This window comes from Chelonoidis abingdonii, chromosome 3 (genome assembly GCF_003597395.2).
Source record: "Chelonoidis abingdonii isolate Lonesome George chromosome 3, CheloAbing_2.0, whole genome shotgun sequence".
NCBI lineage: Eukaryota > Metazoa > Chordata > Testudines > Testudinidae > Chelonoidis > Chelonoidis abingdonii.
In genome coordinates, this window is record NC_133771.1 from 86502411 (window position 1) to 86523696 (window position 21286).

The following is a 21286-nucleotide window of genomic DNA, read 5'->3' on the forward strand; positions in this document are numbered from 1 at the left end:
GGTACAGTATGACTGATATGTCATTGCGTCCCATGAGTGCTCCTGGCTGGCCTCGGTAAAGGATTGTTCCTGGTCATTCCTCTTTAAGCTTTGTCTAATGGAAATTGCAGTCCTGCCTGGAATATCATAGCAGCTGGAGCTGGGCTGCCTCCCCTCCCCCTTTGATCTCTGCTTGCAGAGGCAATAAAAGTCAGTGTTGTTTCAAATCATGCATCTTTATTACTTCATTCCAAAATGGGAGGATAACTGCCATGGAGCCCAGGAGGGGTGGGGGAGGAGGGAAGCAACGGGTGGGGTTGTTGCAGGGGCACCCCTAGAATGGCATGCAGCTTATCATTTCTGCAGGGTGTCTGGGCGTTGACCCAGAGCAGCCATTGCCTCTCTGGTTCTGTAGTAGGCGTGCCTGATATTCTAGGCAGGACTGACTCTCCCTTTAGACAAAATTTTAAAGAAGAGAATGACTGGTGATATTCTAGGCAGGACTGACTCTCCATTAGACAAAACTAAAAGAAGGGAATGACCTGGGGAGTCATTCCCATTTTTGTCTGGGCGCCCCCGGCCAACCTCACTGAGGCCAGCCAGGAGCACCCATGACAGCAGCAGACGCTACAAAAGGACTGGTAACTATCATTGTCAACTTGCAAAGCAGCAGACGGTACAGGAGAGCTGGTAACTCTTTGCTAACTTGCAAAGGCCAGGGGGATGCTGCTGTGTAGCGCTGCAGTACCGTGTCTCTCAGCAGCATCCAATAGACATACAGTGACAGTGAAAAAAGGCTGAACGGGCTCCATGGTTGCCATGCTATGGCATCTGTCCGGGCAATCCAGGGAAAAGGGCGCAAAATGATTGTCTGCCATTGCTTTCATGGAGGGAGGATTAAGTGATGACATTTACCCAGAATCACCCGCGACACTGTTTTTGCCCCATCAGGCATTGAGATCGCAACCCAGAATTCCAATGGGCGGGGGAAACTGGGAACTATGGGATAGTTACCCACAGTGCAATGCTCCAGAAATCGACGCTAGCCTCGGTACATGGATGCACACTGCTGAATTAATGTGCTTAGTGTGGCCGCGTGCACTTGACTTTATGCAATCTGTTTTCAAAAACTGGTTTCTGTAAAATTGGAATAATTCCATAGTGTAGACATACCCTGAGTACCTTTGCCAGACCTGAAAAAGAACTCTGTATAGCTTGAAAGCTTGTCTCGTTCACCAACAGAAGTTGGACCAATAAAATATATTACCTCACCCACCTTGTCTGTCTAATACTCTGGTATTCACAGATTGGTTCACTTTATTCAACAAAGTAATTCTGAACTTTGTCTTCCAGCTATTTTTTTTTAAAAGTAAACCCTGCAAGTAATCTTGAACTAGAAATTTATTGAAACTACTGTTTCCTTGGATTCTGTGATTAAAACATTGAGATAAAAAGACTGATTTACAACAGTGTTTGAATAATCTTGGAATAAGAGGAACATGCCACATGATTTACTAAATATAGTGGCCCACATTTCCTGTTACATCTAGTCTCTGCTTTGCAGAGTGCAGGGAGACTGCTCTACACTATCCCTAAGAGGCTGTCCACCAGGAGAGAAAAACTAGAGCACTTATTGGTGTTCCTCTCCACCCCGTCTCATTCTCTGTGCAAGGGTGATAAGGGAGGAACTCTCTCTATGGACATGATCCAAAGCCCAGTGAAGTCAATAGAAAGGCTCCCATGAAGTCAGCAGGCTTTGGAACAGTCACTGTATGAGCTAAGGACTTCCCCATGCGGGGGTGTTCTTAGCTCATGGGATCTGACCAGTCCGGCCCTTTTTCATAATGGCCAGAAGATGTGAGACAATCTGATGGAGTCTAGACTGCAGGCTTCACGTCTGCAGAGAATTTGGTAGAACTCACTGCACCTTCATGGAGATCAAGTTTAGGTTTTGGTTGTAATTATGTACAGTCTACTCTTTGTTTAAGTATGGTCCCCGCTACCTTCTCAGTGTTTTTCTCTGGCCAAGTGGATTGGAACTCAGTGACTTATGCCTCTGGTCAATTGACGCTTCTGTAAACCAATTTAGAGTTATTTTTTCCCAAAATTCCCCTAGGAACCAAGTGCCCTACCTTCACACTGCTCATAATTCCTGTCAATTTGGGAAGTGAAAAAACTTAATTCAAAATTCAGTTTCTACTTGTTTGATAGCACTCCTCTGGGCTGTGGATAGTATTTTAAGGATATTTTATATTAATGAAGAAAAGGAGACAAAATATTATGTTTGAAAATTCTCAGATATTTGAGGTTCACCATTAGCTAGAATAATATACTACAGATTGTTCACCTTGAAACTAGCCAATAAAAAGGTACAAGAAAATTTTCAGGAGCCTTAGCAACATGATTTTTTTTTTTTTTAATCCTCACAGAATCCTCTTCTCTCCTTTAGCAGCCATCCTTTCTGAACCTTTTCCTGTTTCCTGTAGAATAAGCCAACTGCTGCCTTCAAGATGTTGCCATTGGAGCTAGTAATAAGATTTTCAAAAGTGCCTAAAGGATTTAGGAGCACAAATCCCATTAAAAATCAGTGAGACTTGTGTTTCTAAATCCCTGAGGTACTTTTGAAAATATCCACTTTAGTTTTGAAGTACTCCAGAAAGCAACTATGCCGCCGCCACCGCCAAAGACACACTCCACTTAGCTTAAGTCTCAGGGAAAGAAACATTTATATTGTGTGTTGTAATGTGAAGATATATCTTGATATCAAAAACCTAACATTTGTGTGTCTCACCTGTTTTTTGGATATATACTGTTATAATGGAAGTTGTATGAAACCTCAATGAAGCCAGTGGGCATTACAGCTGCCTTTCATTCAGGATAAACATAAGAAGCAGTTGCGTTCATTTTTGGAGTAAAATAGTAAAATGACAGGAGCCAGCACCCAAAATGCAGGCCTCATTGCCAGGCCAGTTAGAAACAGAGCTGTAGGGTGGCAGGGATGTCTTCCATCAGTGGCCAGTGCCAGATGATTGAAAGGGAATGAATAGAACAAGGCAATTATCAGGTGAGCCATCCCCCATTGTCCAGTCCCAGTTTCTGTCACTCTGGATGTCCCAAAACCTCTGACTATGGGATTGCATCACTGACCATAGATCCATCAGTGGCCACTATCATCCATGAATGTATCAAATTCTTTTTTTAACCTAGTTATATTTCTGGCCTTCACAATATTCCCTCGCAGTAAGTTCCACAGGTTGTGTGCTGTGTGAAGCAGTACTTCCTTGTGTTTGTTTTAAATCTGCTGCCTATTAATTTCATGGGGTGATCCTAGGGTCTTGTGTTATGTGAAGGAGTAAATAACACTCACCTATTCACTTTTTCCACACTATTCATGATTTTATAGATCTGAATCATATCCCCTACCTCAGTTGTCTCTTCTCCAAGTTGAAGAGTCTCAGTCTTTTTCATCCATCTTTCTATGGAAGCTGTTCATATCCTAATTATTTTTGTTACCTTTCTCTGTACCTTTTCCAATTCTAACGTCTCTCTCTTTCAGAGAGGGTGACCAGAACTCCACATGGTATTCAAGGTGTGAGTGTACCATGGATTTATGTAGTGGTATTATATGTCCTATTATTTACCCCGTTCCTAACATTAACAACATAAAAATGACCATACTGGGTCAGACCAAAGGTCTGTCCAGCCCAGTATCCTGTCTGCCAACGGTGGCCAATGCCAGGTGTCCCAGAGGGAATAAACCTAACAGGTAACGATCAAGTGATATCTCTCCCGCCATCCATCTCCACCCTCTGACAAACAGAGGCTAGGGACACCATTCCTTACCCATCCTGGCTAATAGCCATTCATGAACTTAACTTCCATGAATTTATCTAGTTCTCTTTTAAACCCTGTTATAGTCCTAGCCTTCACAACCACCTCAGGCAAGGAATTCCACAGATTGTCTGGGCACTGTGTGAAGAAGAACTTCCTTTTATTTGTTTTAAACCTGCTGTCCATTAATTTCATTTGGTGGCCCCTAGTTCTTATGTTATGGGAACAAGTAAATAGTTTTCCTTATTCACTTTCTCCACATCACTCATGATTTTACATACCTCTATCATATCCGCCCTTAGTCTCCTCTTTTCCAAGCTGAAAGGTCCTAGCCTCTTTAATTTCTCCTCATATGGGACCTGTTGCAAACCCCTAATCATTTTAGTTGCCCTTCTCTGAACCTTTTCTAATTCCAGGTATTCTTTTTTGAGGTCAGGAGACCACATTGTACACAGTATCAAGATGTGGCGTACATCAATTTATATTAAGGGCAATAAGATATTCTCTCTCTATTCTTCTATCCCTTTTTGAATGATGTAACATCCTGTTTGCTATTTTGACTGCCGCTGCACACGCATGGAGGTCTTCTGAGAACTATCCACGGTGACTCCAAGATCTCTTTCTGATTAGTTGTATTAATATAGACCCCATCATATTGTATGTATAGTTTTCTAATGTGCATTACTTTACATTTATCACGTTAATTTTCGTTTGGCCTTTTGTTGCCCAATCACTTAGTTTTGTGAGATCTTTTTGAGTCCTTCACAGTCTGCTTTGGTCTAAACTAACTTGAGCAGTTAGTATCATCTGCAAATTTTGCCACCTCACCGTTTACCCCTTTCTCCAGATCATTTATGAATAAGTTGATAGGATTGGTCCTAAGGACTGACCTTTGGGGAACACCGCTAGTTACCCCTCTCCATTCTGAAAATTACCATTTATTCTTACCCTTTGTTCCCCTGGTCTTTTAACAGTCTTAATCCATGACAATTTAATTTACGTAAGAGCCTTGGTGAGGGACCTTGTCACAGGCTTTCTGGAAATCTAAGTATACTATGTCCACTGCATCCCCCTTGTCTTATGTTTGTTGACCCCTTCAAAGAACTCTAATAGATTAGTAAAACATGATTTCCCTTTACAGAAACCATGTTGACTTTTGCCCAACAATTTATGTTCTTCTATGAGTCTGACCATTTTATTCTTTACTATTGTTTCAGCTAATTTGCCCGGTAGCGACATTAGACTTACTGGTCTGTAATTGCCAGGATCACCTCTAGAGCCCTTTTTAAATATTGGCGTTACATTAGCTATCTTCCAGTCATTGGGTACAGAAGCTGATTTAAAGGACAGGTTACAAACCATAGTTAACAGTTCTGCATTTTCACATTTGAGTTCTTTTAGAACTCTTGGGTGAATGCCATCTGGTCCTGGTGACTTGTTACTGTTTATCAATTAATTCCAAAACTACCTCTAGTGATACTTCAATCTGTGACAATTCCTCTGATTTGTCACCTACAAAGGATGGCTCAGGTTTGGGAGTCTCCCTAACATCCTCAGCCGTGAAGACTGAAGCAAAGAATTCATTTAGTCTCTCTGGAATGACTTCATCATCTTTAAGTGCTCCTTTTGTATCTCGATTATCTAGGGATCCCACTGATTGTTTAGCTTCCTGCTTCTGATGTACTCAAAAAACAATTTTATTACTTTTTGAGTTTTTGGCTAGCTGTTCTTCAAACTCCTTTTTTGGCTTTTCTTATTACATTTTTACACTTAATTTGGCAGTGTTTATGCTCCTTTCTATTTACCTCACTAGGATTTGACTTCTACTTTTTGAAAGATGCCTTTTTGTCTCTCACTGCTTCTTTTATATGGTTGTTAAGCCACGGGGGCTCTTCTTTCGTTCTTTTACTGTGTTTTTTAATTTGGGTTATATATTCAAGTTGGGCCATGTAAGTTTGCGCTGTTGGGGTTCGTCCCTCTCTGGGGCGGCTGGGAGCCAGGCCGCCCCACTACCTGGGGCAACAAACGACAGGTCAGGGGCTCAGACCCTCAGGCAGGGCTAAGCCAGCAGTTCGGTTTAGTAAGCCGAGGCCCTAGGTCAGGGCGGGCAACCAACAACAGTTCAGGGGCTCAGACCCTTGGGCAGGGGCTGAGCCAACAGTTCAGTATAGTAGGCCCAGGCCCTAGGTCAGGGCGGGGCAGCAAACAGCAAGTCAGGGCTCAGACCCTCAGGCAGGGGCTGAGCAAGCAGTTCAGTATATAAGCCCAGGCCCTAGGCCTGAGCATTGGGGCGAGGGGGAGACTGCCACCCGTAAGTGGGGTGGTAGGGGGAACACAGGCCTGCCCACTCCTCTGCGTCCCAGCCCGGGGCCCTAACAGCGGCAGGCAAGCTGCTGCTGTGTCAGTGGGGATCCTGGCCGCAACATACTGACATTGGCTCTGGGTGTGCTGCAGCCAGACTAGGGTCGGCTGCCTCCAGGCTATTTCCAGACTCCCCCTCGGGGCCTACCTGGATCCTGGGGTCTTCCTCTGCAGGGTCCAGGTCATGGGTTCGTCACGGCCAGGGCTGGGTGGTAGGTCCGGCAACTCCTCCAGGAAGTCGGCCCAGGGTAGCTCCGGCGGCTCCTCCAGGTAGAAGGCGCGGGGAAGCTCCAGCGGCTCTTCCGGGTAGAAGGCGCGGGGAACTCCGGCGGCCCCTCCGGGTAGCGGGCACGGGGCAGCTTGGGCCACTCTGGGTGGCTACCCTGGGCCGCGGGAGTGTCCCAGTCCCAAGCTCCCTGGGGGACGTCTGCTCGCTCTGGCTGCTGGCCTCTGACTGAGCCCTGAGGGCCTGCCTTTATAGTTCCGGGTCGGCGCCTGACTCTTTGCGGGGCGGGCTCAGAGCTCATTAGCTCCGCCTAGTCCAGCCTCTGGCTGGGCTCTTCCTCCTCTAGGGCGGTTCGGGCCAGACCGCCTCACTACAGGCCTCTATTATAGTGTCTTTGAAAAGTGTGCATGCAGCTTGCAGGGATTTTGCTCTAGTCACTGTACGTTCTAATTTCTATTTAACTAACCTCATTTTTGCATAGTTCTCCTTTCTGAAATTAAATACCACAGTGTTGGGTTATTGAGGTGTTCTTGCCATCACAGGAATGTTAAATGTTATGATATTATGGTCACTATTTCCAAGTAGTCCTGTTATAGTTGCCTCTTGGACCAGATCCTGCGCTCCACTCAGGACTATATCGAGAATTGCCTCTCCCTTTGTGAGTTCCTGTACCAGCTGCTCCAAGGAGCAGTCATTTAAAGTATCAAGAAATTTTGTCTCTGCATTTCATCCTGAGGTGAGATCTTCCCAGTCAATATGGGGATAATTGAAATCCCCCACTATTATTGAGTTCTTTATTTTAATAGCCTCTCTAATCTTCCTTAGTATTTCATCGTCACTATCACTGTCCTGGTCAGGTGATGGATAATAGACCCCTACTGTTATATTCTTATTAGAGCATTTAATTACTACCCATAGAGATTCTATGAAACATGTGGATTCATTTAAGATTTCTAGTTCATTTGATTCTACATTTTCTTTCACATATAGTGTTACCACACGTTCCCCTCTGCCCCCCACACAACCTGTTCTGTCATTTTGATATATTTTTGTACCCCGGAATGATTGTGTCCCATTGATTATCCCTACTCCACCATGTTTCTGTGATGCCTATTATATCAATATCCTCGTTTAGCACGAGGCACTCTAGTTCACCCATCTTATTAGACTTCTAGCATTTGTGTACAAGCACTTTAAAAACTTGTCACTGTTTATTTGTCTGCCCTTTTCTGATGTGTCAGATTCTTTTTTATGTGAATGTTTCTTATCTGATCTAGCCTAACTGACTAACATTCTGTTAGTTTTTTGACTGCTGCTGCATGTTGAGCAGATATTTTCAGAGAACTAGCTATGATGACTCACAACTCAAGAAACATCTTGAACAGTTAATTTAGATCCCATCATTTTGAATGCACGGTTGGGATTTTGTTTTCTAATGTGCATTAGTTTGCACTTATCAAAATTGAATTTTTCCTGCCATTTTGTTGCCCTGTTAACCAGTTTTTTACAATTTTACAAGTTACAGAACTCTCTACACATCACTGAAATCCAACCCACTAGTTTGTCACAGTTATTCTCTACCTTCCTTATCTTTCTTTTGGATACTAGTAGTCTGCATATTAGTCTGTGAAGGTACCTCCCCAGTTTGTACTAGGGCAAAACATTAATGTATTTTGCCTTTGACAAGTTTGTTATTTTCCAAGTCCAAAGCTGACTTCAGCTTGTTGACATGGGTGAACAGAATTGTTGGGAGAGCATAATACATTCAGTTAACATAACTTCCCACCACTTATAAATATATATATAGTTAGACAATATTTGCTATGTCACAGGTTGTTAGAAAAACTTTATGAGAATAATGTATATTCTTTGAGGCAATCATTATTTACAAATGTTAGCCAATACATATATGTTAGGCATTGTATACACCACTTTAACAGGTATTAATTGCATGGTATTAATAGAGTATACATTTATAAATGCCTAACATATATGTATTGGCTAACATTTGTAAATAATGATTGCCTCAAAGAATATACATTATTCTCATAAAGTTTTTCTAACAACCTGTGACATAGACAATATTTGCTAACTGCTTGAGCCGAAAGTGATAACACTTACCAAACTCTCTCTCTTGAGCGTTCTGATCAGCTGGCTATAATTAACACTGCACAGATCATGTGAAGGCATATTATTCCTAGTCCAGGTTATTCTGCTAGATTTTGGATGGAGGGTGTAAAGAGTGGGATATCTGAGTTGAGAAAAATGGTCCGTCCTTCATTCGTACTTCAACCTTATATCCCTGTAATCAAAGAAGACATCTGGCCACTATTATAATAATGCTATAATAAGTTATTTGCCACAATTTTGCAAATTTAGTCAATAGATTCATAGATCTTAAGGCCAGAGGAACCATTATGATAATACTGTTTGACTTGTATAACACAGGCCATAGAATTTCACCAGTGCTGCTTTATCAAGGCTTGATCTTCATCCTCGGTTTCTGATTGAACAAGAGCATACCTTTTAGAAGGGCATCCAATCTGATTTCTGTTTGAAGGGTTTATTTTTGAGAAAGTTTAAATTTAAAAAATTGGGATTGGGGGACAAATCAGAAGTTAGCAAATTACAACGTTTTCAGTTAACCTGGTGCATAAAATATTTGTAAACGTTTATTTGTGTTGCAGTTAAAACCTCCACCTAATATATGATTATGTTTTAAATGTACTTTGAAGGCTCAGAGATTGACTCAAGAGTAAATGAAACAGAAGAGGAAGAAAACTACTGGAATGTAAAGATTGTACCAATTGTATATGAATTAGAGAATGGTAGGTAATATTTCTTGGATATTTCAGTAATAGTGAATACACATTTTACAGAGCAAATTGAGTATGGCGAAGAAGGCTTAATTTTAAATTTCCTCACTCATGACTCACATGCAAGTCAACCCACTTAAAGTTGCTTTTATACAAAATTGTTGTTAATTTCTTTCCTTAATGGAATTTTAAAATTCCATTATCTCAGTCGGAGTATATGAAGACACCCTTGTTATCTTTCACAGGCAGGTTAGACGTGTGTATGACGTTAAAATGCCTTATTTTGTGCTGCATTTACACTTGGGCAACCTTGTGTGTAAAATACTGTAAAATCAGAATATTGTTTTACACAAACTTTGCACACGTGTAAATAAGAAAGGCAATGGAGAAAATGGCTCAAAATGCTTAATCATTTAGGACAGTGGTTCTCAGATTATTTTTTCTGCAGACCACTTGAAAATTGCTGAGGGTCACGGCGGACCACTTAATGATCTTTCCAAATGCTGTTTATATCATTAGCTAACTATTGTAAAGTGCTTTGGATAAAAGCACTATATAAAAAAAAATCTAGGTAATAATTAACATTTTTTTGTTCTTCAAATAAAAGTGCACAACTCATATTTTAATATCAGTAGTCTTACCTTTCTAATGCGATGGATGTACCCTCTCTCCCCTGCCGCAGCAGCCCATGAACTGGGTCTGGGAAGGAGCGGGGATCTCTCCCTCTCTCCCGCACTGCAGCAGTCCCCGAACTAGGGCTGGGAGGGAGGGGGTCTGTCCCCACACAGCTTTAACATCTGCTGCGTAAAGGCTGGTACTGGTTTCTTACCCCTGCCTCTTTCTCTGGCTGCCGCAGCCCTGCATGTCCCAAATTCCCCCTAACCCCTCTTCTTACCCCACCTACCCCGTATTCCACACAAGGCCACCACCTCACCTTACATGTGCATCTTCTTCAGGATCCAGGCACCTAATTAGTGGAGCCATGGCTGTGCCTCCACTAATTAGATGGGTGGCCCTTCATTCTCTCATGTGTGGCAGCCCTGGTACATACCTTACAGGGAACTATCCTCAGACCACAGTTTGAGAACCTCTGATTTAGGAGTAAAGGATACACTCTGCCTGTACCAGAAAGTCCCTAAAAGTATGTGTGGTAGTGGGGGGGGGCTGTGTGTGCCTGAACTGTGGCTCCGCCTTCCCCATCCTGCCCCTTCCCCTGAGACTCTGACCCCGCACTACCCCTTCTCCCTGAGGCTGTGCCCCCCACTGCTCCTTCTCCCCAAGCCTCCACCCTCACACTATCCCTTCCCTTGGGGCCCTGATCCCCTGCCACCTCTTCCTCCCAAGATTCTGCCCTCTGCTTGCTCCTCTCCACCCCTCCCCCGATGCTCACCCTTACACCTGGTAAAAAGTGGGGAGGGGCATGACTTCTGGCCCCACCTGTGCCAGTGCCCTTGGCCTGTATGTCACTTTCATCAGCTGATTTAAGGAAGAGCACTGGGCAGAAAGCTTGAAACTGCCACCTATTCCGTCTCTGAGTTTAAATTAAGGTAGCCTAATGGAAGCCAGCTAGTTAGAGGGTTTGGAGAGTGGGATGGTTTTGAAGAAGCAGCTTCTCCTTTTTCAGAGCATAGAGATGGAGAGTGGATGTTACACTTGCATATATTAGAACAAGAACATATTTTTAATTTTTTAAATAGTCTATTTTCTTCTTTTTAAAAATCTGTCTTTGCTTCTTTCTCACCAATTGATAGATGAAAACAGTACTATGAAGCACTCAGTAACAATTTTCTGTATCTTTAATGTTCTTGTTGATTAAAGCTAGAATGGCAGTCATCCCCTCTTTTAGCTCCATGCTATACTTCCTTTATTTACTCATAGACTCATAGGTCAGAAGGGACCAATATGATCATCTAGTCTGACCTCCAAGGCAGGCCACAAAACCCTACCCATACACATTTATAACAACCCCTAACCCATGACTGAGTTATTGAAATCCTCAAAATTGTGATTTGAAGACCTCAAGCTGCAGAGAATCCACCAGCAAGCGACCCATGCCCCACGCTGCAGAGGAAGGCGAAAAACCTCCAGGGCCTCTGCCAATCCGCCCTGGAGGAAAATTCCTTCCCGACCCCAAATATGGCGATCAGCTAAACCCTGAGCATGTGGGGAAGACTCACCAGCTAGCACCCAAGAAAGAATTCTCTGCAGTAACTCAGTTCCCATCCCATCCAACATCCCCTCACAGACCATTGAGCAGACTTATCTGCCGATAATCCAAGATCAATTGCCCAAATTAAACTATCCCATCATAACATCCCCTCCATATACTTATCAAGCTTAGTCTTAAAGCCAGATAAGTCTTTTGCCCCCACTACTTCCCTCGGAAGGCTGTTCCAGAACTTCACTCCCCTAATGGTTAGAAACCTTCGTCTAATTTCAAGTCTAAACTTCCTAATATCCAGTTTGTACCCATTCGTCCTTGTGCCTACATTAGTACTAAACTTAAATAATTCCTCTCCCTCCCTAACGTTAATCCCCCTGATATATTTATATAGAGCAAGCATATCCCCCCGGAGCCTTCTTTTGGCCAGGCTAAACAAGCCAAGCTCTTTGAGTCTCCTTTCATAAGGCAGATTTTCCATTCCTCGGATCATCCTAGTAGCCCGTCTCTGAACCTGTTCCAGTTTGAATTCATCCTTCTTAAACATGGGACACCAGAACTGCACACAATATTCCAGGTGGGGTCTCACCAGCGCCGTATATAACGGCACTAACACCTCCTTCTCCTTGCTGGAAATACCTCGCCTGATGCATCCTAAAACCGCATTTGCTTTTTTAACAGCCATATCACATTGGCGGCTCATAGTCATCCTGCTATCAACCAATACCCCAAGGTCCTTCTCCTCCTCCGTCGCTTCCAACTGATGCGTCCCCAACGTATATCTAAAATTCTTATTATTAATCCCTAAGTGCATGACCTTGCACTTTTCACTATTATATTTCATCCTATTACTATTACTCCAGTTTACAAGGTGGTCCAGATCTTCCTGAATAGTATCCCGGTCCTTCTCCGTGTTAGCAATACCCCCCAGCTTCGTGTCATCCGCAAACTTTATTAGCACATTCCCGCTCTTTGTGCCAAGGTCAGTAATAAAAAGGTTAAATAAGATCGGTCCCAAAACCGATCCTTGAGGGACTCCACTAGTAACCTCCTTCCAGCCTGACAGTTCACCCTTCAGTACGACCCGCTGGAGTCTCCTCTTTAACCAGTTCCTTATCCACCTTACAATTTTCATATTCATCCCCATCTTTTCCAATTTAACTAACAGTTCCCCATGTGGAACCGTGTCAAACGCCTTACTGAACAGTTACAGTATTTATTTCTAAGTCAGTTCAGGAATTCCATAATTTAAATGAGTGGATCTATTAGTAATGCAATATTTGTTTAGAGTTTGTTTGTATACAACCAGATAGAGTAGAACCTCAGAGTTATGAACACCAGAGTTACAAACTGACTAGACAACTACACACCTCATATGGAACCAGAAGTATGCATTCAGGCAGCAGCAGAGACAATGGCAAAAGAGAAAAAAGAAAAAAAAAAAAGCAAATACAGTACAGCGTTAAACATAAACTACTATAAAATAAAGGGAAAGCAGCATTTTTCTTCTGTATAGCAAAGTTTCAAAACTGTATTAAGTCAATGTTCATTTGTAAACTTTTGAAAGAACCATAACATTTTGTTCAGAGTTACGAACGACTTCCATTCCTGAGGTGTTCGTAACTCTGAGATTTTACTGTACTTCAAATTCTTTTGGCTAATCACTTATGAATTTACTTAAGTCATATGGTTGGTTTATTAATATAAGAGAGACATTTTCCCCTCTTTCAAAATACATGTACAAAACTGACGATCTGAGCTTGAAAAAATTCTGAGTTTAATTGTTATCCAAACACTTATGATTGTTATACTCCCTTCAGATGATTGTTACGAGACAAAAAAGTACTTCTCTATTCACTAATTTAGCCATTTTGCAAGTTTGCAAGTTTCAGTATCAGAGGTGATGCACAACTGGACTACTCCAGGTATTTTGTTTCCCTCAGTTCCCCAACATGCAGATGGAATGCAGCTGTTCATGAGCTATAATTACTTCTCAATGCAACTACTGCTCCATTGACTGGTGTAGAGATGGGATTAGAATCATGATCTTGCTTTCTCTTGTGTCATCTGCGGAATAGAAGTAGAGTAGTTATTGAGCTTCATTGAATGCAGTGATTGCAATTTGGACTGATCCTTCTAGAGAGTGCACAGCAGACCTGCCAATGCGGGGCGGGGGGGGGCAAAGAGGGCAATTTCTCAGGGGCCTGGGTGATTTAAAAGGCCCCAGGGGCTCCTGGCCGCTGCCACCAGCAGCACAGTGGAGCTAAGGCAGGCTTCCTGCCCACCCTCACTCCGTGTTGCTCCCAGAAGCAGCTGGAACGGCCATACGGCCCCAGGGCAGGAGAGGGGACTCTGCAGCTCCTGTTGGCTGGGAACTGAGCTCAATGGGAGCTGCGGGAGCAGTGCCTGCAGGCAGCGGTGCACGGTCACCCTCTGAACCCCCCATCTAAGAACCACTTCCAGAGGGATGTGCTGGCTCTAGGCTGCTAGATCTACTCAGTGGAGAGGGTAATTGGGAGACATTAGTGTGTGTGTGGGTGTGGCAGAAGGAGAGAGGAAATGAGGAGAAGTGTGAGTAGTGAAGTATGGGGGTTGGAAGAAGAGAGAAATTATGGGAGAGGTGTCCATAGTGGAATGTGGGGAGTAGGACCTGGAGGAAACTGACTAGTACCCTCTGGTCATTTTATGCTGCTTCTGATTTGGGTAAATTAGCCAGAATGTACTGCTGAATCTAGCCCCAAAAGTTAAAATTACATATAATATGTAAAACATAAAGATTGATACTACATAACTTGAAATCATTAGAAATATCATGGAGTAACATTATTTTGGGTTTCTTGTTTCTTGTTCATGTATGAAATTTTTAATATTTTTATTTTAAAAAGGAAATTCCTGTATAAAAACTATGAATAACTGGAGAAGGATTGAAGTACATATTGGTGATATAATCTTAAAAGAAATCCAAACGTATTAAGATATGGAAATGCACAGTTAATGCACCTTTAACTCTAAAGGTGAGGTTACTAATTCAATAATGATTCCAGCCTGTGGTGACACCATTGGGGAAGAAAATCTAATGTGCCTTTAAAAATCAATTTAATTGAATTAGGGACTACAAATACTATTATACTCTAATCATCATTGTATGGGTACTTCATAATGTTACTATAAGGTGGATTTAATGTTGTTTTGGGTACATCATCTATGCATTTCCATACCTTAACGTGGTTGGACTTCTTTTAAAAGAATCCTTTGGAAGTTCTGTGTTTATGATATTTGTTTTGGGGATAATTCAATCTTTCCCCAATCTGAACCTTAGCGTCCAAAGATGGGGTACCAGCATGAATTCCTCTAAGTTTAATTACCAGCTTAGATCTGATAAGCTGCCACCAATCAGGACTTTGAGTGCCTGATAAACTCTGGTCTCCCCAAACCTTCCCTGGGGACCCCAAGACCCAGATCCTCTGGATCTTGACACAAGGAAAGTAAACACTTTCCTTTACCATTGCCTCTCCCAGACTTTCCCTCCCTGGGTTACCCTGGAAGATCACTGGGATTCAACTCCTTGAATCTTAAAACAGAGGCTTTCCACCTCCACCCCTCCCCTCTTTCCCTCACCCAGAGGCAATACAGATTCAAGCTCCGTGAATCTAAACAAAGGGATTCCCCCTTTTCCCCCTCCCTTCTTTCTCCCTGTCTCCCACCACTTCCCTGGTGAGTACAGACTCAATACCTTTGAGCCTCAACCAGAGAAAAAAAAATCAATTAGGTATTTAAAAAGAAAAAGCTTTTAATAAAAGAAAGAAAAAAAAGTAAAAGTTATCTGTAAATACAAGATGGTAATATTACAGGGTCTTTCAGCTTATAGAAAAATGGAGAAAAAGCCTCCTCCAGCAGAAATACAAATTTAAAATACTTTCAGCCAAATACACATTAAAACTCTACCAGCCAGATACACAGTTGCAAATACAGAAAACAATCAAAAGACTATAACCGCCTTTCTACTCAATACTCACTATTCTGAATATATAAGAGACTGTAGCAGGGAGATTGGCAAGAAACCTGGTTGCACGTCTAGTCCCTTTCAGGACTCAGAGAGAACAAAGCAAAAACCCAAAACCACAAACAAAGGCTTCCCTCCACCGAGCTTTATGTGAAATGAATTGGTACGTTTCAATCCAGTTCTCAGTGGAACAGCTATTCACAGCATAGATACTTGCTACCACAATTGGCCGTAATTGTCCAAGAAAGATGCCAGAGATTCAATCAAATCAGATGAATATATGACAAAAACTATCCATCAATCTAGAGGAAATAATCCTTCCAGTTCAAGCTGAAGCTTATTTGATGAGGCCAGTGTGGGGAAACCTTCACTGATGCTGCCAGAGCTTGTTACCTGTTTCTGTTGGCTAAAATAAAGCATTTTATTTCTCCGTTGCGGTCAAGTCTAAGAACTCATAATAAAATACATAAATTAAGGTCCTAGTTTAGGAGGTGGGGCAAACTACGGCCCACTGGACCCTCCTGCCCTGAGCTCCTGGGCCTGGGAGGCAAGCCCCCGGCCCCTCCCCTGCTGTTCACCCTCTTCCGTACGCCTCAGACGCGCTGTGGGCACGCAGTGCTGCTCGGGCAGAGCTGCTGCAGAGCCCGAACCTGACCCAGTGGCACTGTGGGCATGGCTGGGCTCCAGCCAGGTGGAGAGATGCTAGTGCTGACAGCCACAAGGTGCTTCCAGCAGGGCATGGTAAGGGACAGGGAGCAGGGGGGGTTGGATACGAGGACAGGGGAAGTTTGGGGTTCATGGATAAGGGTTGCTGGTGGTCAAGAGGCAGGCGAACAGGTGGGCGTTGAATTGGGGTCAGGGGGTCTCAGGGGGGCAAATCAGGACAGTGAGAAGGGGGTTGGAGGGTTAGCCGGGGGGCAGTCAGAGGCCAGGGGTTCCGGGGACAGTTGGGACAAGAGAGCGTGGGGGGGGTTGCGATAGGAGGGCAGGGGGAGTTTTCAGACCGGTTGGTGGTCAGGAGGCAGGGGTATGGGATCGGAGTCAGGGTGTTGTCAGGAGGGCGGGGAATGGGGGTTTGAAATGGGTGCAGGAAATCTTTAGGGCGAGGCAGGAAGGGGGGGGTTGTGATGGGGTGGCCGGGCGGCAGTCAGGGTGTGGGGTTCCCAGGGCAGTCAGGGAGCAAAGGATCAGGTGGATGGGGCAGGGGTCCTGGGGAAAGGGGGGGGCATCAGGGAACAGGGGGGGTTGTATGGGACAGGAGTCCTGGGGGGGCTTTCAGGGGTTTTGGGGGGAGGGATGGGGGCAGGGGCCAGGCCATGCCAGGCTGTTTGGGGAGGCACAGCCTTCCCTAACCATCCCTCCATACAATTTCCAAAACCCAGTGCGGCCCTCAGGCCAAAAAGTTTCCCCGTCCCTGTCCTCGTTTGTATGGTTTGAGTTGTATTTTTAAAAGTTCTTTAGCAGTTGAGATAGAAAAAGAGTACCTTTTATTCTTTAAAAATATTGTAAAACATCTACCCAGCTAGCCCATTTTCATAGGGAAATTTGGTAAGCCTCAGAAGTTAAGATGAGTTTTTCCTTCTAATTTGATATTGATTTTTATTTGTTTGAACTAACTACCTTAACCATTGGTGTATTACTCTGCCTCTACTGAGAAATGCAACCTGTGCAAATACATGTGAATAATGGCAGTACTGTATTTCAAGTATGCTTATGATATAGTTTAAATATTAAATGGATGTAACCTTAAGGGGGAAAAATCCAATATTTAAACAGAAAATTACTGTTTAGAAGATAGACATGTAAATTATTTTCTCCTAATGTAGATTATATGTGAGTGAGTGGCTTGTGGTAGGGATGGAGATTTTCTGGTAGTTTCATGCAGGTTTTGTTTTGGTTGTGTTGGTCCTAAATAATGTCAGAGGCACTCAGAGTAGCAGATGGGATGCCTGTTTAAACATCCATTTGCATTCATGTTGAGCCTCTACAGTGTGTGTAAGAGCTCTGAAAACTCCTATATAAATCTATTTTTGAAACCCATACAACAGCAAGCATATGACTGCCCGTGGGTTGGATTTATAGACACAATAACTTTCTTCAGCTCTCAGTTCCTTTTTGCCTGTAGCATTTGACTGACTCTTTTTAATGAATTCTTCCAGCTTCATCGTAGGTTAAGTGTTCTTAGTTGATATTTCGTCAATCTTATTAACAAGTTAAAAAAGGTTTCATTTGAGATTTATCCTCAAATGTTTAGATGTGTCTTGTTGCTGTTGGCTCTATGAATCACTTGGCTTAAAAGGAGCTATTGTTTTTAAAAGAGTAACAAAAATGATTTGATGTATAAAAATGCTTGTAAATCCTTGTATTAAAGTATCAGAACACTACTAAATTGATTGGGTACCTTATTTGATGTGGTATTTTGCAAACGTTTCTCTTTTTGGTGTTCTGTCTATATCTCTTGATTGAATTGATGGCCTTGATAATTAACTTTATTTTCCTCTCCATCCCTACAAATAGAAGACAATATAGAAAACCTCTGTCGTGCCTGCACCAGTCTCCATCAAGCCTTGGAAGAAGGAAATATGTTTGGAAAGAGATTTAAAAGAAGAAGTGCACTTCTGAAGCTATTATATAAACTAGTTGACATTGGTTCAGACCCACTTGGCCTGAAACTGGCAAGAATGATTCTGGCTGTAAGTCTTTTCTTAAACTATTTAGTGATATGAAAGAGTGCAGTGATTCACGTATACTGTATATGTGCCATTGAAAACTTTTTATCTAATTTAGTATTTCATACTTTAAAGATGTATCTACTTTTGTGTGATTTGAAACTTGTGCAGACATATCTGAGCTAGATGGAATCTAGCTAGGTTGGGCGTTACAGCAGCATGAGCTTCAATATGGGCTAGCCAGCAGAGTAATTATCCAGGGTTTTATGTGGGATTGTACAGCCCGTGCTCCAGTGCCTGAGCTACTTAGATATGTCTGCATGAGCTGCACTTGCGCCCTGTGATTGCGGGATAGAGAGAGCTGTAGTGTTTTGATCTGCTAAGAATCAGAAGACTAAACAGTGGAAATTAAGTTCAGTTTTATAATACTTTGTACTTAAATAAAGCAACTTTATCAGAAGATATCAAGGCACCTTTATTAATGGTGGGTAAGTATAACCCCCATACGAGGAAAGTGAGATTAAGTTACTTCCAGGCCAGATCAGAAAGTCAGTGACTGAGCTAGGAATAATACCCATCTATTCTGACTCATTATTTTATTTTATTATTTATTATTTAATTGAATTACCAGAGCATCTAGAGGCCACAACTGAGATGCGGACCCCATTGTGCTAAGACCAGTATATGTATTTAACAAGAGATGGTCTGTGCCCTGGAAAGCTTGCAATCTAAACATATGAGACAAATAAGAGTGGGAGAATAGAAATATTATCATCCCCATTATACTGGTAAGGAATGGAGAGACAGAGATTGTGACTTGTCCAGGGTCACACAGGAAATCTGACAGAACTAGGCATTGATTCTTGGAATCTCAGGTTAGTGTCTTACAGCACAGGATCATCCTTCAACTCAATGTCCTGTGCTCTAATCACTCTGCCCTTTCCAGTCTTTTTTTCATTTTGTTTTTGTTTACCTAGGACTCCAAACTTAATGAAAATTAGTAATTTCTACAACTTTACACCAAAGCTGAGATTTTAGTCTAAACATAATAGAAAACTAAATGTTAAATTATTAGCACAACTCAAACTAGAGAACACGGTCATTGTTCTCTAGTTTGCTAGACCCCTTGTACAGGAAGACACTTTAAGACAATGATACTTGTGCTCCCATGTAGTTTCAGAAGTGACTCTACTTCCTTGTCAGTGGAAATGTCATGAGTCCTCTAATGATTCAAGCATGAAACATCATGTCACTGCTTACAGGAGTATTACATTCCTGTTGTATAATCGCTGCAAGGGCAGGGAAGTTTGAGCAGAATTGCATTGTGGTGGGTTGGAAGGCAACACTGAGGTGTTAAGTTGTACCATTAAAATTCCTAGGAAGCTTTTCAGAAAATGGTAAAATGAAGTAAAAGCATCATTACCTTTGCTTTTGCAATAAACAGCTAACTAGAGAGAAGGGGTAAATGCTTAGTAACAATTTATTTTTAGTAAATACTCAAAAATAAAGTTAAATTACCTTGCATCTTAATTTTCCCAGTAAAAAAAAAATTGATTTGTTGGTCACACTTTATCATTAACATAATTCAAAACCTTACATAACAAAAATAGTTTGCATAACGTGTTATTGAAATTAAGGAGAGTTTAGGCAGTTTCCCATCCCATCCTTTAATTCAGCGTTGTTGTAACTGGGAAGTTCAATTGTAACACGCCATGTTTTCTTTATCTGCTAAATTTAGTTGCTTTAACAATTTGTGTTTATAGCAATAGAATTGTTTACATAAATAACTAAACCAAAACAATAGTTTTAGCTTTGTCAACATCAGTGTTGTACATTAAAATCTCAGTCATAACTGTCAACTACAAAATCAGCTGTCAAAATATTTTCTTGTAACTCACTTAATCTGACCGTGGTGGCTTTTCACAAAGTATGGGATTTGGGCCAATATTTCACAGAAAATATAAAACTCGGTTCTAAGTCTGTGCTTTTAAATCTATCAGCTTAGCTTTTTAGCATGGTATTTGTGGGGCAGAGCGATGGTCTACCTTTTAGAAAGATGCTGGTTAGCACTTCTTGGTATAGTTTTTAGTGATTATATTTAGGGCTGACGATTAATCGCAATTAACTCATGCGATTAACTCAAATTAATCGTGATTAACAAATTAATCACACTGTTACACAATATAATACCAATTGAAATTAAATATTTTTGCCTGTCTTTCTACATTTTCAAATACTGTATATTGATTTCTATTACCATACAGAATACAAAGTTACAGTGCTCATTTTATTATATATATGATTACAAATATTTGCCCTGTAAAAATGATAAAAGAAGTAGTAATCTCATACAGGTACTGAAGTGCAATCTCTTTATTGTGAAAGTGAAACTTACAAATGTAGATTTTTTTTTTTACATAACTGCATTCAAAAGCAAAACAATATAAAACTCTACAGGCTACAAGTCTACTCAGCCCTACTTTTTGTTCAGCCAATCACTAAGACAAACAAGTTCGTTTACATTTACTGGAGATACTGCTGCCTGCTTCTTATTTACAATGCCACCTCTAAGTGAGAACAGGTGTTTTAATGGCCCTTTTGTAGTCTGCATTGCTAGGTATTTCCATGCCAGATATGCTAAACATTCGTATGCCCCTTCATGCTTCGGCCACCATTCCAGAGGATATGCTTCCATGCTGATGATGCTCACTAAAAAAAATAATGAGCTAATTACATTTGTGACTGAACTCCTTGGAGGAGAATTATGTCTCCTGTTCTGTTTTACCCACATTCTGCCATATATTTCATGTTATAGCAGTCTTGGTTGATTACCCAGCACTTGTTCATTTTAAGAACACTTTCACAGCAGATTTAACAAAGCGCAAAGAAAGTACCAATGTGAAATTTCTAAAAATAGCTACAGCACTCGACCCAAAGTTTAAGAATCTGAAGTGCCGTCCAAAATATGACAGGGATGAGGTGTGTATTATGTTTCCAGAAGTCTTAAAAGAGCAACACTCAGATGAGGAAACTACGGAACCCGAACCACCAAAAATGAAAATCAACCTTCTGTTGGTGGCATCTGACTCAGATGATGAAAATGAATATGCATCGGTCCAATCTGCTTTGGATCATTAAAAAGCAGAATCCATCATCAGCATGGACGCATGTCCCCTGGAATGGTGGTTGAAACATGAAGGGACATATGAATCTTTAGCACATCTGTCACGTAAATCTCTT

The 21286-nt window shown here is 41.9% G+C and overlaps 1 protein-coding gene across 1 annotated transcript in view; it reads left to right on the forward strand.

The window, feature by feature from the left end:
* ARMC2 (armadillo repeat containing 2) overlaps window positions 1-21286 on the forward strand; it is a 132968-nt gene that overhangs the window by 42941 nt on the left and 68741 nt on the right. The window contains exons 8-9 of the mRNA XM_075063878.1: window positions 9133-9225; window positions 17895-18070. Of these exons, the coding sequence (XP_074919979.1) occupies window positions 9133-9225; window positions 17895-18070 (269 nt within the window). The remainder of the gene's footprint in view (window positions 1-9132; window positions 9226-17894; window positions 18071-21286) is intronic.